This window comes from Ahaetulla prasina, chromosome 4 (genome assembly GCF_028640845.1).
Source record: "Ahaetulla prasina isolate Xishuangbanna chromosome 4, ASM2864084v1, whole genome shotgun sequence".
Lineage (NCBI taxonomy): Eukaryota > Metazoa > Chordata > Lepidosauria > Squamata > Colubridae > Ahaetulla > Ahaetulla prasina.
The window spans coordinates 66,675,134-66,702,760 of NC_080542.1; the positions used below are offsets into that span (position 1 = coordinate 66,675,134).

The 27,627-nt window shown below is 37.7% G+C and overlaps 1 protein-coding gene across 3 annotated transcripts in view; it reads right to left on the reverse strand.

Moving 5' to 3' along the window:
• Positions 1-27,627, reverse strand: part of HECW1 (HECT, C2 and WW domain containing E3 ubiquitin protein ligase 1) — a 249,520-nt gene that overhangs the window by 48,188 nt on the left and 173,705 nt on the right. Inside the window, exons 7-13 of one of the 3 annotated variants that reach the window (XM_058183258.1) lie at positions 25,134-25,276; positions 23,916-24,016; positions 19,455-20,828; positions 18,153-18,254; positions 10,778-10,928; positions 8,967-9,097; positions 4,147-4,268 (exon numbers count right to left, since the gene is read on the reverse strand). In XM_058183258.1, the coding sequence (XP_058039241.1) occupies positions 4,147-4,268; positions 8,967-9,097; positions 10,778-10,928; positions 18,153-18,254; positions 19,455-20,828; positions 23,916-24,016; positions 25,134-25,276 (2,124 nt within the window). The remainder of the gene's footprint in view (positions 1-4,146; positions 4,269-8,966; positions 9,098-10,777; positions 10,929-18,152; positions 18,255-19,454; positions 20,829-23,915; positions 24,017-25,133; positions 25,277-27,627) is intronic. The other 2 variants (XM_058183260.1, XM_058183259.1) reach the window with 2 other exon arrangements.

Genomic DNA, 27,627 nt, shown 5'->3' on the forward strand with positions numbered 1-27,627 from the left:
AATAGTCTGGCATGAATAAGTCTTGAATATACCACGTTGCTCCCTTTTATGTCACAGATTTTGGGGAAAATAAACTTGCATATTGTGATGCAGTTTTCTATTTTGGTAGAAGTCTTTGTAACATGCATGATATATTTTTTTAATTCAAGAATCCAATAAAAGATATAAGAAATAATCTAGGATTTGAAATTCTTGTTTCAGGACTAGAGAAATATTAATTTCTTCCATATTTTACACAGAAGTATATTAGCAGATTGTGTCTGTGTAAAACTATGTTTGTATAAAATAATTCCCTTACAAATACAAGATGCATATTGTATAGTATATGCTAACATACTGATGACTAAGTCACATACTGTCAATGGTTCAACAACCAGAAAAAAATGCTGTGCTTTATAACTGCTAGTGACATACTGTGACTTGATTTTGGATCAATGTCAAAGGCAACCAACCATATGTTACTGTAATTGGTGATAACATTGCAGATGAATACTTATTAAACAATAAATAGTGTTGAAACAAAATAAGTCTGTAGGCTTCATTTTCTGGATTGCTGCAAAGCAACTTTCCAATGTGGCTGATTCAGGTGAAAAAACCAGATAGGGATGAACCTAACTTAGTCCAATCATTATTCTTGCAATGCCTATAATACCAGGGGAAGACAATCTGACACTTCTCAGCATAGTTACTTGTCATGAACTTACAAAATACCTTTAAAATACCCTTTAAACAGGCTTACAATTAAAGATAAAGATGAGGAAAGGTTAGTTAGAACGTGTCAATTGAACTTCAAAACAAAACAAACAATTCTTTGTCTCCCAGCTGATGTCCGGGTAGTTAAAGTCCTCCATTACTATTTTGGTTTACTTCATGCAAACTGTAGCTTACAGATCAGCATTTCCTCTGTCTGTTTGGGTGTCCTCTGGTATATACTTACAGCAATGCTATTTCCTCCCCTTTTATATCAACCCACATGCCTTCAAAGAGGCTTTCATCCTTGGTTTTATGAATATCTGTAGAGGTGTAGTGATTTCTTATGCAAGTAAGAAATTAAGACCTAACAAAAGAGGTGTGTGGAACTCCATGTCCTCTTTTCTTAGGTCTGTTTCTTTTAAACAGTTTATATCCTTCGAAAAATACATTCCAGCAGCTTCATCCCACCAGTTATCATTATCAGTAATGATAACTATATTATTCCTGTCCTCATGGACAAGCTAACTCTGTTTGATCCTCAAACTTCTGAGCAACAGTGAACAGGCATCTGAGTCCTTTATTGCTGACTCTGCATTTGCTTTCTACGTCTCCTGTATTGTATCCAAGTTCCCCTTCCTTCCCACCACTCCCTAATTAATTTTTTGATTGATTGTCTGAGAATTTTTGCTTGGGACTCCCTCCTAAAGATCCTACAAATTGGTTATTCTTCCCCTTCAGTTTTAGATTAAAGCCCTGTTGATAAACTAAACCAGTCATTTTCCAAAAAGATTCTTCCTGGTTCTTGTAAAGTGCAGCCTTGCCAGAAGCCCTTCTTGTAAATAATATAGATGTGACCTAGGAATTCAAAGTTCTCTCAATGGCACCATCTCTTAAACCAATGGTTTACTTCTAAAATCCTCCATTCGCTCATTGGATATTGACCTTCCTCTGAAAGGTCTCTTCAATGGAAGGTCAATATCCTCAATGGAGGCCTCTCCTCAAGAAGCCTTCCCTGGATCCAGCTGTGTTAGCTAATTATCGTCCTGTCTCCAACCTTCGTTTTGTGGCGAAGGTTGTTGAGAGTGTGGTGGCACGGCAGCTTCCCCGGTACCTGGAGGAAACTGTCTATCTGGACCCGTTCCAATCCGGCTTCAGACCTGGGTACAGCATGGAGACGACTTTGGTCGCATTGGTAGATGATCTCTGGAGGGCTCGGGACAGGGGTTGCTCCTCTGTCCTGGTCCTATTAGATCTATCAGCGGCTTTTGATACCATCGACCATGGTATCTTGCTGCGGCGGTTGGGGGGTTTGGGAGTGGGGGGCACCGTTTTTCGGTGATTCTCCTCCTATCTCTCCAACCGTTCGCAGACGGTGTTGGCAGGAGGGCAGAGATCGGCCGCAAGGCACCTCACGTGCCACAAGGGTCGGTTCTCTCGCCTCTTCTGTTCAACATCTATATGAAGCCACTGGGGGAGATCATCCATGGTTTTAGGGGTGAGTTGTCATCTTTATGCTGATGACACTCAGCTATATATTTCCACCCCGAACCACCCCAATGAAGCCGTCGAAGTGATGTCCCGGTGCCTTGAGGCCGTACGGGTCTGGATGGGGAGGAACAGACTCCGACTCAACCCATCCAAGACTGAGTGGCTTTGGATACCAGCGTCCCGGTACAGTCAGCTAGTTCCATCGCCGACTGTGGGTGGCGAGTCGTTGGCCCCCAGGGAGATGGTGCGCAACTTGGGTGTTCTCCTGGACGTACAGCTGTCGTTAGAAGAGCATTTGACAGCCGACGCCAGGGGAGCTTTTTATCAGGTTTGCCTGATTCGCCAGCTGTGTCCCTTCCTGGACCAGGACTCTTTATGCACGGTCACTCATGCCCTCGTTACCTCCCGCCTGGACTATTGCAATGCTCTCTACATGGGGCTCCCCTTGAAGAGCACCAGGAGGCTTCAACTGGTCCAGAATGGGGCTGCGCGGGGGTAGAGGGAGCGTCCTGTAGCTCCCATATAACACCTCTCCTGCGCAAGCTGCACTGGTTACCGGTGGTCTTCCGGGTGCAATTCAAGGTGTTGGTTATCACCTTTAAAGCGCTCCATGGCTTGGGACTGGGATATTTACGGGACCGCCTACTGCCACAAACAGCCTCCCATCGATCTGTGCGCTCCCACAGGGAGGGCCTCCTCAGGGTACCGTCAGCCAAACAATGTCGGCTGGCGGCCCCCAGGGGGAGGGCCTTCTCGGTGGGGGCTCCTACCCTGTGGAATGAGCTACCTTTGGGGCTACGCCAACTCCCTGACTTCCGGACCTTTAAGCGCGAGCTCAAGACTTTCTTATTTCATCGGGCAGGATTGGCCTAATTGCAATTTTAACATGGGTGGTTTTTATAAGGGTTTTTAACAATCTCATTTTGGAGTTTTAAAATTTATTGGCCTATTTGAATTAGATTTTTAAAATTGCTTTTAATGTATGTGATGTGTTTATTTTACCTTGGCTGTAAACCACCCTGAGTCTTCGAGAAGGGCGGTATAGAAATATGAAAAATAAATAAATAAATAAATAAAAATAAATAAATAAATAAAGTATAGATGGGAAAAAACTACATCTGTGTTCCTAACTCTTTGGCTTTCATGCCAAGATGCTCATAGTCTCTTAATATTGTTCTCAAGTTCTTTGTTGTATCATTCATCTCCACATGAAAGAGGAGAAAACGTTAATAATCTATGGACTTAATTATTTTAGTAAGGCTCTCAGTCACATCTTTGATTTTGTTCTTGGGAAACTACATATCTCCTTAGACTGATTGTCTGGTCTACAAATTGCTGATTCCATTCCTCTGCAAAATGAATTTCCTATCACCAACAAGGACCTTTTTATGCCCTTGGGGTAGACTTGGCTTTGTGTCATCGGAACATTTGATGATGTCCCTTCTCCAGATGTCTGCATGCTTTCCTCCAAGGTGAGGATATGAAATCAATTGCTCAGCTCCAACTGGCTGTATTGGATTGGACTGCACTAGACAGCACGGACATTGTTCTTTAGGGTTTGTTTTGTTTGTTTTTTGTTCTGAGTGGCATATTGCCAGTTGCCTGTCTCTAAAAGTTCATCTAAAAGTTTATTTCTTCTGATAGTTGCTTGTTCCTTATTGTGTTCAATTTGGATTGAGTCTTCTTCTTTTGGATGGACTTTCTTGTTTTGTTGGTGGAGTCTCAAGAGTACCTAGACTTGCTTTATTTTTTGTTTGAGTAATTCATTTAGCATACATTTGTACATGTGTAATTTAGATCTTATATGGGCATGAATATATACATAGAACATATAATATAGGATACATTACTCTTTCATAAATCATTTGCTTGAGTAAGAATGATACATGTGAGAAATAAAACACTTTCTAGAAGATATCACTAAAATAAGTCACCAACCTGTATAGCAGAGAATCAAGTACTTACATAATTTGCATGCAGCACTGTAAAAAATTCAGGATTGGTAATGAACTTTACAGCTGGTGACTGCAGCAATAAAGTGATTTTTTGAGAATTCACTGGTGAAACAGATATTTCTCTCCTAATTTCTGAAACAAAATGGTAAATGTATAAATTATAACAACAAGGTATTTATATCATTCCAGTCTTCAGATCTTTTGCTCGCTCTTATTCTCTGAATGATTTTATGCATAAGCCTTCTGCCCTTCCCTAATACATTGTTTAAAATGTTTATTTTTACCACTCTTTTCCAATAGTTAGGGCTTGTGTTTTTTCTTACTGTACTAACTTTAGCTTTAAAAATAAACTTCAGTGTAGCAAAAAAATTATTAAAAATATTTACCAATCACTGTTAAAAGTTAAGTGTTTAATTAATTGTTAGAAGATTAACAGGACAAAATGTATACAAATATCTGGAAGCTACCATGACTTGAGTCCCTAATTTATGTTTCAACAAGCTTTTTAAAAAACTCTATTGAACTCTTAGTATATCAATATGGGTAAAATGAAAAAATATTTTTGGATAATATTCACAATCTTAATCCCACACCAATACTACATTTCCATTCCATAACAATAAAAAATATACAAAAGTTTACTAAAAGACATTCCTAAGATTTGTTGATATGCTTAGAAATTATATCTTAAAAATACAGTTTTAAAATAAGATTAGCAGATATTATGTGCCATGATGATGATATTATCCATTCAGTTGTGTCCGATTGTTGGCTATTGGTATGGACTAGGTCTCTCTACATCATATGCCACCAAGTCAGTATTAATTCTTAGTGACCAAGTGTAGATACATATTTTCCCAAGACAACCTTTCTTCCAAGAGTGCAGCAATTTCAGGTACACTTGAGTACATCTACTTTGCTGCTTGTTGTTCTTTTTCTCCTTTCTTCAGTGCTTTCCAGCATTTATTATTTATTTATTTATTTATTATTTAAATTTTTATACCGCCCTTCTCCCGAAGGACTCAGGGCGGTTTACAGCCAGATAAAATAAACATTCCTATTACAAAATAAATACTATTAAAATACCACTAAAAAACTTATTCAATTTGGCCGCAATTAAAATTTAGCAAATAATAAAACCCATTAAAAACCCATTAAAAACCCATCGATAAAACCCAATTAAAAACCCATAAAAAGCTAACCCAGTCCAGCGCAAATAAATAAGTGAGTTTTGAGCTCGCGGCGAAAGGTTCGGAGGTCCGGAAGTTGACGAAGTCCTGGGGAGTTCGCTCCAGAGGGCGGAGCCCCACAGAGAAGGCCCTTCCTGGGTGTCGCCAGACGACACTGTCGCGCCGACGGCACCCTGAGGAGTCCCTCTGTGAGAGCGCACGGGTCGGTGAGAGGTATTCGTAGCAGCAGGCGGTCCCGTAAGTAACCCGCCCTATGCCATGGAGCGCTTTAAAGACGCTCACCAATACCTTGAAGCGCACCCGAAGGCCACAGGTAGCCAGTGCAGCCTCGCAGGATAGGTGTCACTGGGAGCCACGAGGGCTCCTCTATCACCCGCGCAGCTGCATTCTGACCAACTGCAGCCTCCGGATGCCCTTCAAGGGGAGCCCCATGTAGAGAGCATTGCAGTAGTCCAGACGAGACGTCACAAGGGCGTGAGTGACTGTGCACAAGGCATCCCGGTTCAGAAAGGCGCAACTGGCGCACCAGGCGAACCTGGTGGAAAGCTCTCCTGGAGACGGCCACAAATGATCTTCAAAAGACAGCCGCATCCAGGAGAACGCCCAAATTGCGCACCCTCTCCATCGGGGCCAATGACTCGCTCCCGACAGTCAGCCGCGGACTCAGCTGGCTGTACCGGGATGCCGGCATCCACAGCCACTCCGTCTTGGAGGGATTGAGCCTGAGCCTGTTCCTCCCCATCCAGACCCGTACGGCTTCTAAACACCGGGACAGCACTTCGATAGCTTCATTGGGGTGGCCCGGTGTGGAAAAGTACAGCTGGGTGTCATCAGCGACAGCTGGTACCTCACACCGAAGCCACTGATGATCTCACCCAGCGGCTTCATATAGATGTTGAACAGAAGGCGAGAGAATCGGCCCTGCGGCACCCACAAGTGAGGTGCCGCGGGTCGACCTCTGCCCCCGTCAACACCGTCTGCGATCGGTCGGAGAGATAGGAGGAGAACCACCGATAAACGGTGCCTCCCACTCCCAATCCTCCAACCGGCGCAGCAGGATACCATGGTCGATGGTATCAAAGCCGCTGAGAGGTCTAATAGGACCAGGGCAGAGGAATAACCTCATCCCTGGCCCTCCAGAGATCATCCACCAACGCGACCAAAGCCGCCTCAGTGCTGTAACCGGTCGGAAGCCGGACTGAACGGGTCCAGATAGACAGTTTCCTCCAGGTGCAGGGGAAACTGATATGCCACCATATTTCTACAACCTTCGCGGCGGGTTGGAGACCGGACGATAGTTACCCAAAACAGCCGGGTCCAGGAAGGCTTCTTGAGGAGGGCCTCACCACCGCCTCTTTCAAGGCGGCCGGAAAGACTCCCTCCAACAAGGAAGCACTCGTAAGCCCCTGGAGCCAGCCTCGTGTCACCTCCTGAGTGGCCAGCACCAGCCAGGAGGGGCACGGGTCCAGTAAACACGTGGTGGCATTCAATCTACCCAGCAACCTGTCCATGTCCTCGGGAGTCACAGGGTCAAACTCATCCCAAACAACATCACCAAGACCGCCCTCAGATACCCCGTCTGAATCGCCACAATTTTGGTCCATACCGTCCCTAAGCTGAACGATTTTATCGTATAGATAACCGTTAAACTCCTCAGCACGTCCCCGCAACGGGTCATCCCGCTCCCCCTGGTGAAGGAGGGAGCGGGTCACCCGGAACAGGGCAGCTGGGCGGTTATCTGCCGATAACCGCCCAGCATTATAGACGTATTCATAAAACTAGATCTTTGCACAGTGTTCGAAGTATAATGTTTTAACTTTGGTAATGTGTATCACAAGAGAAACTGCCTTGATTTATTGAATGATCCATTTGGTGTTTTTTTTTGTTTTTTTTGTTTTTACTACCTATAATATTCTCAGAAGTTTTCTCCAACACCAAATTTTAAAAGATCTCATTATAGGAGCCATGGTGCCCAGTGATTAGAATACAGTTTTGCAGACTAATTCAGCTCACTTCCTCATTGGTTCAAGGTTGGCTCAAGCTGTCACCCTTTCAAGTTCATTAAAATGAGAACCCAGATTGTTGGGGGCAATGTGCTGACCCTGTAAATTGCTTAATGAGGGCTATAAAGCCCTATGAAGTGATATATAAGTTTAAGTGCTATCGCTATATCCTGCTTTTTCAAAACCCAAGTTCCATTTTCATAGTGCATAGGGAAAATACTTGCCTTCATGATTTTGAACATATAGCCTGCATATCTTTTTCAAGACCATTGTTCTTCTAATCAAATATTAGTCTGCATTAGTCTCGTGTTGATGGTTGATCCTAAAAGGAACTTCAGTGTCTTCATTATTAATTCTAAGGCTGTTTCCTGTATCTGTTGTCATTAATTTGATCTTCTGTATATTTAACCTTAGACCCATTTTTTCACTTTACTTCTTGAATTGTTACTAGAACTTGCAGACCATTATTAGGTATTAGCAAAAGGCATAAAAATAATCTGAGTTTGTTGTGTGAGATAAATCACATCTATGGAGCATCTCCTCTTGAACTGAAAAATATTTACCAATTTCAGAAGTCTTTTTTCTTTCAAAGAGCAATTCTAGTTTGTTGGATACTCACACATGCATATAACCTCTGCTTGGTTATAAAAAATATCAAAAAAACAAGAATTTATCCATATTTTTTGCAATAAAAGCAGACGTAATATGTTGCATGGTAAACAGAGATGTAATGAGTACGCTCTTTGAAAAAGTATTACATTTTCTCAAATGCCAAACATTAAAACCACAGTGTACAGAAAATAAGATATTCATTGCAACAGAACTAACATCTTAAAACACAAAAACTAAGCCAAAACCAAGCTTTTATTACATATAAAGTGTTTCCGCAGTAGGGTCTAGTACCAGTTAATACACTTTTCAATTTTCTAACATGCAATTCAATTGTCTATGTCTATTTAGACATGATTTCCATAATGATGATGACCTCCTTGGAATTCTCTCACTTCTAATTTACTTGTGATAGAATTACTGTTTGTTTTTTTTATTTGCATTTATATCCCGCCCTTCTCCGAAGACTCAGGGCGGCTTACACTATGTTAGCAATAGTCTTCATTCTATTTGTATATTTATATACAAAGTCAACTTATTGCCCCCAACAATCTGGGTCCTCATTTTACCTATCTTATAAAGAATGGAAGGCTGAGTCAACCTTGGGCCTGGTGGGACTAGAACCTGCAGTAATTGCAGGCAGCTGTGTTAATTTTTTTAAAAAAATTTAAATTTAAATTTTGATTATCAGCCTTTTTTTGTAATTTGCTATTTTTTAATTTGGTTTTAATTGTACATATTCTGTGTTTTATCTTTGGCTGTACACCGCCCTGAGTTCTTCGGGAGAAGGGCGGTATAAAAATTTGATAAATAAATAAAAATAAATAAATTAATTAATAACAGACTGTCTGTCTTACCAGTCTGAGCCACAGAGAATGTAAGCTTCCTTTTGCCCAAAGTTGCTCTTTTCCCTCTTAAATGGAAGAATTATTATGTTTAAATGTTATTTATTTAACATTTTAAATGAACAATATTGTATATTTTAATGCAAAGTGAAGAATACCATTTGGCCACACAAAATGCCTTACCTGTATTTGTCTGGGAAGGGTCTGCTTCAGAATCACTGCCTCCTCCAGGAGGGAGTCTTTCCACACGACTGCTGACAGCAGCGTCCTCTTCTGTTCTATCTGTAGCAATAGTTCGCTGTATATTTTGATATCTTGATTTTGGCAAAGGAAAGAAATAGAAATATATTAATCATCTACACCTCTGAAATTAGGAAAAGAAATTTTCCAATGTGTCTGTGGTGTCTATATTTAAAATTCAGGTGGATTGAGAATTTTAACTGATGTGAAATTATTGCCTTTTTGTTCAAAGATATGTAGTAACATAAAATATATAGTTAAAAGCATAGAATTAAAACTAAGCATAAAACCATAATCAATTAAAAAGAATAATATAAAAGAATAATTTAAAAATGCATACAGTCATTTAAAATGCCTTGTTAATTGCCAAGTTAACTTTATCAAACAAAGCTTTTTGGTCAACTGAATATAAAGCTTTTTGGTCAACTGCTGATAATTTGCTCCATTTTGTTTTTTCAGAAAGAAAGAAAGAAAGGAACAGAACAGAACAGAACAGAACAGAACAGAACAGAACAGAATAGAATAGAATAGAATAGAATGAGATAGCTTATATAGTGAAGACGTTCTGAAAATATATAGTGGGCTTAGACTAAGTTCATGACTAAGTTTAGCAGCATAAGGGCAGCCAGTACAAAAGTGCTACAAAAGGATAAACATGCATTATTGCTGTTTTAGCCCATTAAATTTACGGAGCATTATTGCTTAAAGTACTGTATTGCCATCTCCCATGTTATTTCTTTAACCTCAGGAAGACTTTGCTACAAACCTGTGAGTTTAGCCTATAATTTTATTTTATTTGTACACACCACACACACACACACATACACAGATGTTAAATTTCTTAAGTAATCTTGAATGCTGAATAAGTAATGCGAGGGTGAGACAAAAATATTTCTTTAAGTAAACAAACATGGCTTGGTTTAACAATCCTCTGTGGAATCTGTAAAAAGACTAAAAAATCAGAATAGAAAAAGTATTGCCACTTTTGAACTTTAGCACTGGAGAAGATTTCTGAAAATATCACAGATCACCAAAAGAATAAAAAATGAATAATCAAATCAATCAATCCAGAGTTCTCCTTAGAGACACAAATGATCAGACACATTATGTAAAAATCTATCTAGCTGTAGAGATCAACAACAGTGGGAAAGAGAAAAAAATAACCAGATCAACATGGATGGATTTGATTATAGCAGTGATGTGTGAAATATTGGAAGATCTGAATGGGGTATTTGGAGACAATTCTTTCTGGAGAACTCCTAGGCAATCACTAAAAATTGACACAGATTTGGTGGCAAATAATAAAAAAAATCAAAATAAGTTTCAGCAGGAGTTTATGTACCTTTTTTGTTTTAATAGTTAAAAATTCAGGCAGACCATATTTAAAAATATAAGCTGAGAGTAAATGATAATAAGCAATTGTGTTGTAGTATTTACTCAACAGGTTTGCAAATTCTGTACTACTGTTAAAATGTATGAGTTTTGAATCTTACAGCATTTGGCTGGAAAAGACCTACAGAACTATCAGAACATAGACACCAGAAAGACATAGGCTGAAGACTCAGATAGACTTGTTCAGATCTTTTACAGAGAATAATTTTATAAGACACACAGATGTTTGAATTCATGTAACTTCCATGGGACTATGATAAGTAATAAAAATGCCTTCTTAAAGCCTTCTGCTAAAGAATAGAATTGTGAACTTATATGCTCTTTTTGGTTTTTTGCCTATTATATTTTGGCCCAAAACTTACCGCCGATTGAGTTGCTCCATTTGTTGGATTGATCCAGATCTGCGTATTCCATCAGGAGTAGCTGCAGCTGTAGGCCGTTGCCAAGTTGTGGTTCGATTTACATGATCCACATAAAATACTCGTCCATGACTGTCTATCCGAGCTTCCCAGTCTTACATTTTTGGGGGGGAATTGGGAAGGGAGACAAAAACAAATTAATTTTAATTGGAATATCCAAAATATAGATATTGGAAATTTAGCTCTTGGATGTCATATTTGCCCTAAAATCTATAAAGTAATGCAAACATATTTCCATAAATCAAAAGAAAAATTATATTGATCTATTAAGTAGAGTTTCTATTAAAAAAAATTACAATCAGCAAAGGAGCTGATGTATTAATCTTAATATATAAGCCATCTTGGTGAGATGTATGATGTATGACAGCATATTTTATATGAATAGCTGAATACCTGTGCTCCGCTATGAAACTATGCGATCGGGCTTGATAAATCGACACTTACAGCTTGAAAATTAATCAGTAGTTATGATCAACCTCCCCTATCCTATCCCCTTCTCTCCCTCAGCCTTGCCCCACAGAAGCCTTCTCTATTCTATGCCCTTCTCTCCCTCAGCCTTGCCCCACAGAAGCCTCCCCTATCCTATCCCCTTATCTCATTCAGGCTTGCCCCACAGAAACCTCCCATATCCCATCCCCTGCTTGCTGCTGTGAAAGTAAAACTGAAACTCCTTTTCTCTGCTTGTGTTTTGCATTTGGAACAGATTTCTTTTCAGATGGGGAGGGGGAGTAGAACTCCTTAGTATCCGAGGGCTGTTTGGAAAGTGAAACAGTATTTGCTGTGTGAGCAAGAAGGAGACAGGAAGGAGCCTGGCCATGGCTTAGCTCAATTGTTCTGTAATAAAGCTCCTTGCTGTTGTGTAAAACTGAAACAGAAACTCCTCTCCTCTGTTTGTGTTTTGCATTTGAAACAGATTTCTTTTCAGGTGGGGAGTAGAACTCCTTAGCATCAGAATGTGTTAACAATAATAATATAGGAAATACTAATGCTCTGTTGGTAATTTCGAAAAATCCTTTCTTAGTGAGCACCTAGAAGCCAAGAAGAACATATGTGGCAAATTTCAAGTTTGTAGGCTTTACGGTTCTGGAGATTTTGTGATGATGGCATGAATGGTATTTCGTGTGTGTGTGTGTGTGTGTGTGTGTGTGTGTGTGTGTGTGTGTGTGTATATTTTCTGAGGTTTTCATGGGTGTTTGTGTGTAGGTCTTTGGTTATTCGGGTTTTTCCCGCGTAAAATTGGAAGTATTTTGGCGACGTTTCAACGAAGTCTCATTCGTCATCTTCAGGCTTCAGCTTCGTGCTTCTGGGAGCAATGTGTGATTGCAGCTGTTTCTTCTTTTTAACTGCTAGTGGGGGTTTGAACTGATTGGGTGGGAGCTTGGCTGTGCTCTGATTGGATGGGGTTTTTTTGTGCTCTGATTGGCTGGGGGTGTGCCCTGTTTGGGTGGGGGCTTGGTTGTGCTCAGATTAGTTTGAGTTGCAGGGAGATTTGAGCTGGTGAGCTGCACTTCATAGTGGGTGTCAGTCTGCTGCATGTATGGATTGGAGGGGTTTGAAATGGCTAATGTTGCAGCTGTGGTCTGGCTTCTGGTCCTTGGTCATGCTTCATCATCAGTGTGGGTTTGGGTCTGCTTTCTGGGTGGATGTGTGGTGGTGACATCCTGTGTGGACCTCGTGAGTGTGGGTCTGGTGTCATTCCTTATGTTAGGGACTCGTTTGTCAATAAGAGCGGGTTTCCAAATCGCTGGTAAGCGGGAGGTATCATTTTGTTTGTTCATGCTGTGTGGGAGTTTTTCTATCTTGATGGCTTCTCTGATTATTCTGTTGTTAAAGTGTTCAGTTTTGGCAATAGTTCTGGTCATTTTAAAGTCAATATCATGTCCTGTGGCTTTAAGGTGTTGGACCAGGGAAGAAGTTGGTTCCTCTTTTTTGACTGAGTTCTTGTGTTCTTCAATGCGTACACTTATTCTTCTGTTGGTTTGTCCGATGTATGTGGTGGGGCAGGCGATGCATGGGATTTCATATACTCCTTGATTTTCTAACTCAACTTTGTCTTTGGGGTTTCTTAGAATGGTGGATATTTTTCGGTTTGTGCAGAATGCTGTCTTGATGTTGTGTTTGTGCAGGATCTTGCTGATTCTGTCTGTGGTGCCTTTTATATCACCCCTCTTTTATATCACCCCTCTCACCTGTCATTGCCAACCTCTACATGGAACACTTTGAAACCCAAACTCTAGAAAAATCTGATCACAAACCCAAACTCTGGCTCAGATACATAGATGACACCTTCATAATCTGGCCACACGGGAAAGAAAACCTGGACAACTTCCTCATACACCTCAATAGCCTACACCCCAAAATACAGTTCACCATGGAAACAGAAGCTAATAACCAACTTCCCTTCCTGGATGTCTTAGTCTACAGGAAACCCAATGGCTCCCTAGGACACACCATCTACCAGAAGAAAACACACACAAACTGCTATATGCACGCACTCTCACACCACCACCCAGCACAGATCAACTCCGTAGCCAAGACACTCATCTCCAGAACAAAACGCTTAGCTGACGAACAACACCTAAAAACTGAACTACACACTCTCACTAACGTACTACCATCCAATGGATTCCAAAGAAATAAGATTATCAATCTAATCCAAAAAGAAACCCCCACTAAAATCTAAGACAGAGAACAAGAAAACGGCACAGCCCTCCTCCCATATATAAAAGGCACCACAGACAGAATCAGCAAGATCCTCCACAAACACATATATATGTACATGTGAGTAACATGCAAACATTCAAGAATGTTTACTAAATTCCCAAATTGCATTTGTGCTCCCATCATCCTCTGTTTTGACTGCAATTATTGTGATCTGAAGTAATCATTAATAAAGCCCGAAGTTTGGGCAATATATAATATATAATTTCAAAGGTTTGAATTAGGGATATGTCAAGTGAACTAGTTAGCATAGCAAATCTCATTGGGGAAAAAATGAGAAAATAATCTAAAATCATTTCTACAGTTTTGCTCCTCGAATTTCCTAATCCATTCTCCATCCTAAAATTCAGGAGGTAAAATGGAAGACCTACATTCAGAGCACAATTATCCATAGTTGTTAAGGCTTAGGGAAGTTGAAATCCCATAGTGTTAGGAACAATACATGTTCTCCATCTCATCTATCAGCAATTGAGCTGTTTTGGATAATGAAATGATCAGGGAAGACCTCACACATATAATATAACTCACTAAAGTTTACATATTGCCATATAGTTTCCAAATTAGGGTAAATATACATTAAATAAATGTATATTTAAATAAATGTATATTTAAATAAATAAATAATAAATAAATAAATAAATAAAAATGTATATTTACAATATTCTGCATGAAATAGGAAACCCAAAAATCCCATTTTATTTTAAATTTTGCCTTATTTGCAATGTTTCCATTTTTTTTGTAAGACTATTTTCTGAAAATTTGAATGGTTTTTTTTAATGATGAATGAAAATATACATAACAATAAGCCAAGAATATGATATACATTATTGTTTGGCATATAATGCCAAAATATTAACTATTATTAGATGGGTAGGCCTTAGATTGTAATAATTACTTTAAAATGTGATGATTGGGACACTGATCGCCGTGAGTTGAAGACCTACCTATTTATTCACGCAGGACTGGCATAGAAATTTTAAATAAATTTTAGCAGTTTTAATATTTTGATTTAACTTGGGGTTTTTATGTTCTTAATAGTTTTAATTTGGCCTGATGTTTAATAAGATTTTTAAAATTGTTTTTATTATGTACATTGTATTGTTTTTTTTTATTATGGCTGTTAACCGCCCTGAGTCCTTCGGGAGAAGAGCGGTATAAAAATCTAAATAAACTAAACTAAACTAAACTGATCGCTGAATCATTAAAATTCAGAATGTAATACAATAGAAGAAATTGGAAATTTGTTCAGTCAATTTAAAACTGTGAAATTATCCAATGAATAATACAGCAATATTTCATATATCACATAAAATGGTTAATGAAAACCGAAAAAGCAATTAATTACTCAGTTGGCAATCTATAGGGAAAGGCTGTAAATTTCTTTCATATACTATAAATTATGCCATGTGTATTCACATACTTTAAAGATATAATTGGAACATCATGTCAAGGTGATAGTGATAACAAAGTAGTTTCAATTCAGACATGATTGTATAACTTAATCCACTTTTTGCATATATTGAAAACATATTAAATGGTTATAGAAATTGGAATAATTGATAGATTATTGTTAACCAAGCATTCCCTAGCTTTACACATTCATGTATACCCAGAACCTAAGAAGTGTGTCATTTCTATCATGGCAATTCCTATATGGAAGAACATTCCTATGTTGGCTTTTACAAGACTTTGAGAACCTGGTTTCTTCTTTGTTCCTTGGATAAGCCCATTCTGAAATGACTATTAATTATAAATGTGGTATGTTTTGGTTTGATCTGAATTATCCTGTACTGCTTCCTGGATAATTGCAACAACTCATCTTTATAGATCAGGAAACTATGAGTATTTCAGACCAGTCATTTTTGAATATTCCTGAATAGGTCTTTAGTCAAATGGCCTGACTTCATGTTAATGATTACTTAATATCTAGGTATCAGTTAAATCAGTGTTTCTGAAACTTGGCAATATTTAAGACATATGGACTTCAAGTCCCAGAATTTGGGAATTTGAAGCCCATATGTCTTAAAGTTGCCAAGTTTCAGAAACACTAAGTTAAATAAATAGCTTAACACAAATAGTTCTTTCTTTATTAAATCATTCCACCAAACATTATCATTCCAATATAATTTTAAGTCAAATTAAGAAAAAAACAATTTGTGCAGCAAGCTTCCAATAGGCATAAATCACCAAAGAAAAATATATATATATTCAGAAACATAGAAAAAAGAAATAGAGGTATAATAATGGGAACTAATTAGTTCTTTATTTTCTTGTTAATAAACAACCCTAGGTAATCCATGACCCAATGGGTCATTATTTCAGAGATATTTCCTTACCTAAATAGAGAACAGAATGATCAAGGACAAAACCCAAAACAAAACAAAACCTCAGTATGAGCAGGAACAACTTCTGATTTCCTCCTGCATGACCATGGCTGACTGTTCTGTGGGAGTAGTTTACCTGGCCTCTGCAGGACTACACTGGAACTGACCTTTTGAACCTTTGAGGAGTTATGTGGATACCTGGCAGCACTGAAGTGACTCAGATTTGCCAAATTTCATTCCCGCAGGAGTCATGGATCCCAGATTTTGCAATGATAAATCAATACATGTAAATTTGTTAAATAACAATGACAATATTGTTACTGAGAGCCAGTCCGGTCTAGTGGTTAAGGCATCAGGCTGGAAAGTAGGAAACAATGAGTTCCAATCCTGCTTTAAACATGAAAGCCAGCTGGATGACTTTGGACCAGTCATTTTCTCTCAACCCTACCCATCTCATGGATTGTTGTGGGGAAAATAGAAGGAGGAAGGAGAGTTGGATATGTTTGCTACCTTGAATTATTTGTAAAATTAATAAAAATGGATATAAATAAGTAAGTAAATAAATAAAAGTTCTTCTTAAACAATAACAGTAGGACAATTTGCTCTGATTTGCAAACTGCTTGGTAAAGATTTAAAAGGAAAGACATTTTTGTCTATTAGAATAGAATAGAATAGAATTTTTATTGGCCAAGTGTGATTGGACACACAAGGAATTTGTCTTGGTGCATATGCTCTCAGTGTTACATAAAAGAAAAGATACGTTCATCAAGGTACAACATTTACAACACAATTGATGGTCAATATATCAATATAAATCATAAGGATTGCCAGTAACGTTATAGTCATACAGTCATAAGTGGAAAGAGATTGGTGATGGGAACTATGAAACGATTAATAGTAGTGCAGATTCAGTAAATAGTCTGACAGTGTTGAGGGAATTATTTGTTTAGCAGAGTGATGGCCTTCGGGAAAAAACTGTTCTTGTGTCTAGTTGTTCTGGTGTGCAGTGCTCTATAGCGTCGTTTTGAGGGTAGGAGTTGAAACAGTTTATGTCCAGGATGCGAGGGATCTGCAAATATTTTCACGGCCCTCTTCTTGATTCGTGCAGTATACAGGTCCTCAATGGTGATGTTGTCATGTTATATATCTTTGTTTAGCCTTAGTGTGGAGAATTCTTAGCATTAACTGACTGAAGATTTCTTTTGGTTTTTATTAAATTAACAAGAACAGAATCAAATCCAATGATTAGGCTGGTTAATACTAAGACTATGAATTATTTATAAAGGTCATATTCAAATCTAAACGGTGACAACGATGTGAAGTATTATAGAGCAGAGCATGCCCTCTAGTGGGGAACATTTATTAATGCAGGACATTTTAGGAAAATTTAGCTAAAAGTATTAATTTTACTTTACTCATTTTGCAGACATATTTTGCAGAAGGATTCAAACATACAAGAAATATGGATAACCATCCACATTTTTATGCTGCTTGCTGTCTGAAGATCATACAGGCAAACGTCAAATGAAGAGTTAATTTGGACTTGGTGGGATCCTCAGGATAGAATGCATTCTCTTCAAATAGTTGTCCTCTTCATCTTTGAAAAGCAACTGAAAATTTAACTCATCATAGTCACATTCTATCAGGATGATTTCCTGTGCTGAAATGAACTGGGACTTAAATGCACTATGATACCTGGGGAAAATTCCTACAGCTGATTCGTAACTATATTTGTAAATCATGAACTGATGAGATAAAATGAAACAAAGGACTTAAAGGGAAAGCAGAGGTAATTTTTCACTTACAGTGTGAGTGTTATGTCATTTTACTTTCTCAAAACCAGAAAAAATGTACATTCAATCAAACCCAATGTTTCATTCTTGTCTCTATTTCCTTGTTTTAGAGCTGCCTTTTAAAAACAATACCGGGTCCTATAGATAATAATTTCCTCAAATAATTATTGGGTAATTTGTTATTGTTCAAAACAATGTACTTAAAAAAATACACCAATACGCACATGACAAGAAAATAAATCATAAACTGTAATTGTGAAAACAGTATAGAATCAAGGAAAACAAACCCAGCAAAAATCCTAGTGCATTTGTTAAAAAAAAGTATTTCAGACATAAAAAGAAAAACAAAAGACAGATGGCTGCAAGTTATACCTTAGCAAACTTAAAATTTCTCTTGTGAGCTTGACAAGAAAGTAGAGGAGATATTGATCTTTACCTTTTAGATGAGTTAAATTAAATAATATAAAATCTGAATCTTACTTGGTGGGAGAGGCTCATCAACAGTTGGGTACTGATGGTGATCAGGTCTCAGTGAAGGAAGTTGGTTGATTGGCTGAGAATTATGGAGCAAAGGGCAATCACCTATGGGTAAGAAAGTACAGAAGTGCATATTCATTCAAAGTTGCCACACATTGACTGCAGATGCATTGTGATAAACACATATGATATGAAGGTTTGGGAATGATAAGGGTTGACAAAAGTTTGGTGTAGTAACAATCTAGAAATATTTATATAGCAGACGGGTACTGAAATATGAAAGCAAAAGAAAGATCTTTGGAGATCAATGGCTGAAATCCCTACATGTAAACCCATAACAATTTAAAACACCAGGTGAGGATATAAATGTAATCTTCCTCAATTGGCACTAACTTTTGTAAGTTAGAATTCCAGCCAGCATAACTAGTGACTCTACTGCTGAGTGTTATGTGTCTATAATAAAGGATGATACAACATATCTAAGGTGATGTGGAACATATCATATGTAAAACATATATTCAAGTGTAAAGGAAATAAAGAAAAAATTGGAGAGCTTAGTGATTCTAATCAGCCAATCTATATTTAAAAATTTCTGAATTTGGTGGCTTCTTAAGAGTATTATTTTCTTCTATAATCCAGGGTTTAATTCACTCTTTATCACCTGAGGTGTATTATTCATTAACAGAGAAAGTAGACAAGGACTCATGGAGCTGAGAAAAAAATGTTTAGAAATAAGGCAGAAATCTTGTGACCTGCAGAAACCGGAAGAGCAGCACGCACATGCAGGTGCCAAGAAGATGAACTTCCTGTTTCCAGCACATGCATAAGCACCAGCCAGCTGGTCTTCACGCGCGCTTGCATGCCAGAAACTGGAAGACCAGGTGGCCAGTGTGCATGCATGCGCTGGAAATCAGAAAATAATCTTCCCGGTGCGCACCAGGTAGCTGCTCTTCTGATTTCCGACATGCACACATGCGTGCTCCCATTTCAGCACTCGGTGCTGAAAAGGTTCGCCAACACTGGATATGGACATGTCCACTAGGATATGGACTGCAGAGTGGCAACCATATATTTCTTAATTTCTACACATCATACATTTGATAGCTCATTTCCTATGTAAATTATCATGAAAGCACAATAAAGAAGAAAATTCAATTCCCACACTTGCATTTAAAAGTGGGTTTTTAAATCCGATATACTATATTAAATAGAAGTTTCTCTATATTATATGATCTTTAGTATTTATTATTTATGCCTAATTCATGATATTCAAGGTCCTCCTCCTCCTCCTCCTCCAAATCTAACCTTCTCTTCTGATGCTTGGGCCTGCTACTGGAGACTCTATATTTTCTGGAGTTCCCTGTAGATTTGTTCCGGGAACTACCAATTCCTCAGGCCAATGGGCAGAGCTATCCAGCTGTTCCCTGTCCAACTCAGGGCTTTGACCTGAGTCTGGCACTGATTCAAAAGCACTATTTTCCTCCTCTTCATCATCCTGTGAAGAAAAAACCGTGCTCTCAGAAATCTTTGCACTGTCAACAGAAGAGAACCTAGTATGGCTTGAGAATCGGTTGGCACTCTCATGGCCAGAAGTGCTGTAACAGGAAGTGCTGTAACAGGAGGTACTGTAGCAGGAAGTGCTATAACAAGAAGTGCTATAACAGGATGTGTCACACACTTCATACTCAGGGTCACCATTTGGTCTAGGACTCAGTTCACTGTCACTTTCAGTTCTTGGCCCTTCATTATCCAATGTTTGTTCATTTAAATCAGCAAGGTGTTCAATGGAGGTGCTGCACGGAACAGTTTCCCGGACAAAGTTCTCTTCTACTAAGTTTTCCTGAGGAGGTTCAGCCAACACTGTTTCAGTCTCACTAATTAAATCTTTCTCAGATACTTCCCTCACTGTCAGTTCCTCATCATTCTCTATTACACTGCCTTGTTGTTCCTCCTCCCCTTCTCCATCATCACTACTCAACTGGGCAGAAGGCAAACTGTGCAAGAGATTGTGTATTCTTATGTAATGTGTACGAGGAGTCTCAGGCTCCCCACAAGCAGATGCAATCACTGTTTCAAGTTCTGACACGGGCAAGGAACAAGGCCTGCTTTTTCTTTTCACCATGGTCCTTAGTTGTAGCTTGCTCTCCTTTTCATCATCATTCTCATCTTGGTCCTCCTGGGCTGAAGCCCCTTCATTATCCTGATTCTTCTCTAAATCCTTGGTAGCTTGAACATCCCCACTCACCTCATCAGTAGATAAGGCTTCTATGCTGATAAAGATGTCACTATCTCCCTGAGTAACAGAATTAACTTTGTTGTTTTCTCTAACTTCAGATTCTGGAGGAGTGCATGCCAGCAAAGGTAGTCGTTCACTGAGATCCGCAGCACTTGGGGAAGGCGTTATTTCCACTGGGATAGATTCCGAGAGATTAACTCTGTCTGCTGCTATTGCATCATTCTCTCTATATCCTGCCAGCTCTTCTTTGAAAGAGCAGATCAAGGTGGGTTCTTCAGCTCCAGAGTTGCCCACACTGATGCATATTAGTGGGCATTCATTTAGCTTTTCTGAAGCAGCACTTTCGGGGGTCTCTAGTCTGTTGCATGCTGAGGTGTTAATGGGGCTTTCTTGAAGTTCAATTGATTCATGGTCTGCAGCAATAGAGACCTCTTCATCATCTGCTAGAAGCAAAAAGAAAAGAAACATGACATATAAGTAAAATTAGGTATAAATAATATAACCTGGCACTTCAAAAAACCTACATAAATATATATAAATATCTGTTAATTACAGCTCAGACTTAAGCCGCACCTCATATATTTTAGTAACAAGTGAATTAAATGCACTTATTAAATAAAATAATTTGGAATATCATACATAGACCAAAATGCTTAAAATATTAAGCAAGATATTAATTTTCTGTTATTTAAAATTGAATCCATGATTCATTATCGAATAGGCTAAAAGCCTATATATACTCAACCTTGGAATAAATCCCATTGAATACAATGGGATTTTATTCTGAGTAGATATGCATTAAGGAGTGCTTTCCTATGTAAAAAAGTTAAAAAAAAGAAAGAAAGAGATCCATGTGTAAAATATCAACCTATTAAAGTTAATGAGGTAATTTTACACATGTCTACTCAGAAACAGAAAGAGTTTAATGGATTTATTTTCAGCTCTGTTTGGAATTAATCAAAAGAGTAATAAAGTTCAGTATTATTATTAAGGGAAAATGATATTTCTGTTTTCATATGCATGTATGAGAAACAGAAGCCAACAAAATCCCCGTGTTGACTCAGAATGCAATGTATATGTTTATTTTCTGAGTGTACTTAATCTTATTACTGACTTTGCAAGACATGATGAAATATAAAATAAACTATGTCCCATTTTTTCCCTTTTGCAAACAGACAGAATCCCTGATGATTTTGATTAAAACCCTGGGCCATGATTTTGCTTCTTGCTCATTCATTTAGGTTCAGCTATATAAATTACAGGACTATGATCTTTTGAAGATGATAAAAGATGTTTATCTGAATCTCTTGTAAGCATGTGTACAGTACTGTTCATTTAAACAACTCCTTTTTCATATTTCCGTACAAGGAATTAATTTAAAAGCAGCTATGGCTCCCTCCTCACGCCCTATCCCCATTTCAAGTTTCCAAAAAAGAGGAGATTTTAAATGAATGGCAGGAGTGGTATTGTCTCAGGCTCACAGATCTACAATACTTCTTTCAAATCATTTTTGAAAGGCACACAGTCCTAATAAATTAGAAATCTAAAAATAACTATACATATACCGTATATACTCGAATATAAGCCGATCCGAGTATAAGCCGAGGTCCCCAATTTTACCCCAAAAAACTGGGGTAAACTGGGGACTCGAGTATAAGCCGAGGGTGGGAAATGAGGCAGCTACCAGTCGGGGAAACCCTCCCTCCCTCAGCCGAGAAGGCTGGCGGCTCCCCCGCCCCGCCCTCTCACTGCACCGGCAGGGCTTCCCCGTGCTAATGCAAAAGCCCGCCAAGTTTGCTCCATCCGGTATAATGTGAAAAAAAGAAGAAAAAAAAACTCGAGTATAAGCCGTATATACTCGAGTATAAGCCGAGGGGACGTTTTTCAGCACAAAAAACGTGCTGAAAAACTCGGCTTATACTCGAGTATATACGGTATGTACTTTATTACCATTCTATCATTTAGCTTTTTCTTATTATCTTATGACACAGAACTGAATGTGGTATCTTCAGTCCATTCTTCATCCAAGCGTTTCATAATGGTTCCAAAACTGACATGATGAGCCATTGGTTTTCTTCCTAGTCCTACTAAAGCAACACTTAGTATATGAACGTCTATGTACACTGTGAACAAAACGATGGCTAAGCCATCAGATAAGTCATAGACAGGGGATAAACTCTATCAAATTTAAACCTTCTAAATTTGAAAATAGCCCTCTTTAATCTTTTGTTTGTGGAATAAGTCTAGGAGGAAGTCAGGTAGAATGACAGAGGCTTCTTAAAATTACCAAGTGAATTTCAGACTTCAGCAGACCTTTAATCTCTAGTCTCCTCTCTTCCTTCACCCTATCTCAGCGGTTCTCAACCTGTGGGTTGGGACCCCATTGGGGGTCGAATGACAATTTGCCAGGGGTCGCCTAAGACCATCGGAAATTTGGGAAGTATACTTGCGAGTCGAAGAATCGCGCTCCAATGGTTGACTCCACCAGCCAGCTGCAGGCTCTTCAAATCACTAGCCGAATTCTGCTTCAGGCGCGATGAATTAAAAAAGAGAGAAATCTTTGCTCTGATGTCTCCCTCTCAAGCCAGCTGCAATCACTCCCAATCGCTAGCCTAATCTGGCTTCAGGCGCGATAAACTTAATAGGGGAGAAGTCTCCGCTTTAATGCCTCCGTCCTCAAGGCAATCGCAAGCAGTTCAGATCGCTAGCCAATACGGCTTCAGGCGCGATAAATTCAAAACAAAAATAATTTTATGGTTGGGGTCGCCACATCGTGGGGAATTGTATTAAAGGGGTCACCACATCGTGGGGAATTGTATTAAAGGGGTCGCAGCACTATAAAGGTTGAGAACCACTGCTCTATCTACTGTATTGCATTAGCTGGTTAAATACAGTATTTGAAATTTTACTGGGATTGAAAGTTAAAACGTAGAAAGCATTTGAAATTGTGATGCATCATTCAAAGCATCGAAAGCAAGCTTAAATATATAATGCAGCTATCAGATGTTCTGAGTTTCAGGAATATGCAGAAAACTAGGAATCTCTTATAATCTTTAATACTCATTTAGGAGACCAAACTTTGCTTAACAAAATTATTTTTAAAAATTGCTTGATGATCAGTTTGAAAAGCCGAACTCAGCATGTCATCAAATTATGACACAGAAGACTCCCTCAGTCCCTATCCTCAATTTATCTTCTCAGACCTGAGGAAAATAAAAGAAAATCAACTTCAGTTCCAAATAACCTGTCAATCTGTGGATTCATGTCTTCTTTGTTTGAAAAGAAATGAAAAAGGAAATTTTCCTATTCCAATTCAAGTTACATAAATCAGAATTTGTGATTAGCCTCAATAAGGCCTAAGTGAAGCCAAGCCTACCTGATAAAGAAAAACATCATGGGAAAATAAGAGGACAAAAGTGTATTGATATGTTCAATGCCTTGAATTATTTGTAAAAGGAATAAAGGTGGGATACAAACAAACAAACAAACAAACAAACAAATAAATAAATAAATAATAAATAAATAAATACCTGGATGAATTGAAGAAGTTATCTCAAATCTAAACTGTAGCTGGCCACTGACATGTTCTGTTGGTAGCCTTCGTCCCAGTGTGTAGCTAACAACCCTGTCTCTATTGGAAAAGAAGTATATAAAAAGAATATTACATTTTTATATGTGGTATACTTGTTACAACTGCTTCATATAAATTAATTAATATTCCTCATTAGACTTATTTGTAAAAATCTGATGAAAGCACATCATAGGGCAATGATTAGTTCTGAACTGAAATCTAAGTCCTAACACTTAAGCCCCCTGAAAGTGTACCCCAGAAATGCAGATAAATTTGGTCAATGCAAAGAGGTGTAACATCAATATTTGTACTGACAGTGAGTTACAGAGAACCGAAAGGATGAAAGAAATAGTTTTGCCAATCACAACAGTCTCATCTGTAGAAACATGGTTCTAGTAAACATATTATCAGCCTTGTACTTAGCATTTTTTTAGTCCAACAGCAGTATAATTTTCTTTTCAGAATTAATAGCTTCTATTATAGAAGTAGAGCACAGGCCATATTTTATAAACTGGGAAGCATATAATATTATATAAGTCATTATGCATGAGATTCAATTGTAACTATTAATATAATAATCAGTGTTGTATAGAAGTGCAAGCCATTATATATTGCACAGTGAGGCCTTGATTATTTTATAAATGGGTCAACATAATATAAGGCATCCCTGTCCTGTATATAGAACATCTAGAAACCACAGCTATGCTTGAAACAAAATTATATACATTTTTATTAATTATAATATGTACTAAAATATAAACACTATCAAATTGAATATATTATAAATGGCTACATAGTATATATGTAGAAATCAGAGAAGAGAAAGAAATGTTTGATTATGTTGCTTTTCTTAAGTAGATTATTAGGTTTAACATTCTAATTTAACACAAAGAGAAGATAGAGTAAAACATAATGGATTTTCTTTTCATTGACATATTTAAAAGGCTAGATTCTTATCTAGACTATCATCTACACTATCATCTGAATTTACTGAAGATTCTGTAGTAAGCAGAAGATTGGATGTCTTCTATGATAAATGTTTATCCAAAATAAGGCAATTAATTGAGATTAAATTATGGATTCCCCCTCCCCAATTGTGTAATTGCAATGGCAACCATCACTCTCCTTTTGATTCTTAGATATTCATAAAAGATAAAATTATGATGCAAAGATTTACCCTATGGCATGTCTTTCTAGTAATCGTTGTACTGGCATGGAAAGCTTTCCCAGAAAACGCTTAATGATAGGTCGACTTTTTGCAAACTTGTCCTTCACCTCTATTTCTAGGACATCAGTGGGCAGAGAAACAAAGCTGAACAGCTGGAAAAGAAATAACACACAAAGGGAAAAATTACAGATGTTTTCCCTGCCTTTCCTACTAAATATTTGGACATGTATCTGATTATCCATCACTTCAGTAAGCCCAAGGTCAAATAATGAAAACCCTGAAGCCCATATATAACTCATTGTTCTCTATCAGTTATTATATGTTGCTTTTAATTTGAGGATGCGGAGGGGTGACACACCCTGACAATATTTCAAATTGAAACCCTCACTTGTCACTGTTTCTGTCTGCATTGGAAGTTCTGGGATTCCAGAAACTTTTTAACTCCCTGAACTACACTAATACTATTGTACATAAATGGCAACAAATGGCAGGAGATGATGGCTGAGGCCTGGGATGAGTCAGTTAAAAACCTGGCCATAGTGTAAGTAAGATGTAATTGCATGTGAGAAAGAAAGGCAAAGAGACACTGCTTAGAGAACAGTCATATAAGAGAAGGCATAGCCCACAGCTGGATAGTGAGCAGAGGAAGAGGCTCAGAAGAGTCCCTCCCTAATTTCTTGCTCTAAAAAGGAGATGGCAGGAAATTTATCTTCCCAGATTTGCAAAATTTTTGTTAATGTAACAATAAAATAGAATTGGCTTATCTGGTCATATTTCTTCTTTGATCTACTTGGTAAGATTTTGATAAATGACAAGATGAGAGCAAAGGGATGTGTCAGGAACAACACAAAATGCAAAGAAAAACATGGGGGAAAATATCTGCCTTGTTTGGGAGCTAACTTCCAACCTCACAACAGTGACCTTAGGGATATCACTTTTCTTTTATTTTTAACAGGTTTTCCTCTCATGAAATTTTTACAATTTTTGAATTCTTTATTGGCACAGGAAAAAAATGAATTATTTTCTTTGTTCTTTATTAAATATTTGGTCACTGTTTCTCTTAATATTATACACTTTAGCCAAAGAACCAGCAGTTTTCTCAGGCTCTTTGTAGAAGTATTAAGTTGGGCTATAAGATTCCCAAATTTTTCCAACCATGAGCACATCTTGAATATATAGGAAATGTCAAAAATGCTGTTATCACAAAATATGGTATTATTTGAAAAGGCTTGCTCAGAGATGGGAACTGATAGTCTACAAACTAGGCAAAGACCGACAAAATACTAATATTTCAACATTCATAAGAAGGAAGGAACTTACTATGACAACATCTACTTCATATAGCAGAAGCCCTACTTTTCCTATATGGTTGCAGTTTGATGCTATCTAATTCAGAATAAATTCCTTTTTTCACTGCAGTTGTTCACTAGAACTCTATGTTTTGAATGCCCCATGGCATTATTGGCTAAGATGGATGACAACTCAATACTTCCTCACATCACATTTATAGTTGCTTATTATTCATTATTTCTGATCAAATATTCCAATTGTTTTTAGCCATTGCAATAGCTCATGTTCCATATTTGGTCATTTTTAAATAATTAAGAATTATATGGCATTCTTGAATATACACCCAAGTTTTGTTTCAATGAATAATTCATGCCAAGACTTTAAGTGAGTGATGCAGATGTGAATGCTTAATTTTGACATTAAAATGCTTTATAAAATAAGCAAGTTCTTTGGTTTCTTTCTTATGCCTCTTAGATTAGACCTCTTATTCATCATATTAATTTGGAATTCAGGCTTTAACTTAAAAGTTTTTAAGTGGTAAGTGTTCTAACAGGCTAGTATTTATTTTTTTTAAAAAAACACTTTATACAGTAAAACAATATTGTTTTTAGTAAAATTTTATAGTACCTGGGATGATAGGAAATAGAAACAGAAATCTGCACTGTTGAACCATAAACTGGAACTACCTTGTGAGCGAGATATAGAAAGAGACAAGACAAGGATCCCTCTTGTCATCTTTACTATTTATTTTAGTTTTGGAAGTGCAGAACAGAGACAGAAGATGAGATGAGAGAATTGCTGGTTTGATGCTTAAAAGAGAAACATACAAATTATGAGTGTTTGAAAAGAATAGAAATATTAATGGAAAAAAGAAAGAATAGGGATTGACTAGTATATCAGGCGGTAATAAAAAATCAAACCATAAATGAGGTACAAGCTAAGTGTAAAGATGGGATTTAACAGAACTATATGATTTTTTAAATGTTTCCTTTCTGAAAGATTTAATTATTACTCTGGAGAGTCTTACACGGTGAAGTAAATTTAACTGACAATATTTCAATTGCATTTCAGAGATTCAGCAGTTTGTCATCCTCTAGTTTATGAGGAATTATAGAACACAACCTAAAGAACAACAAGTTGGCAAAACCTATTCCAGCCTTATAAAATGCTGAACCATGTGAACTAAAAATAGTCAGGATATTGGATGCTAATT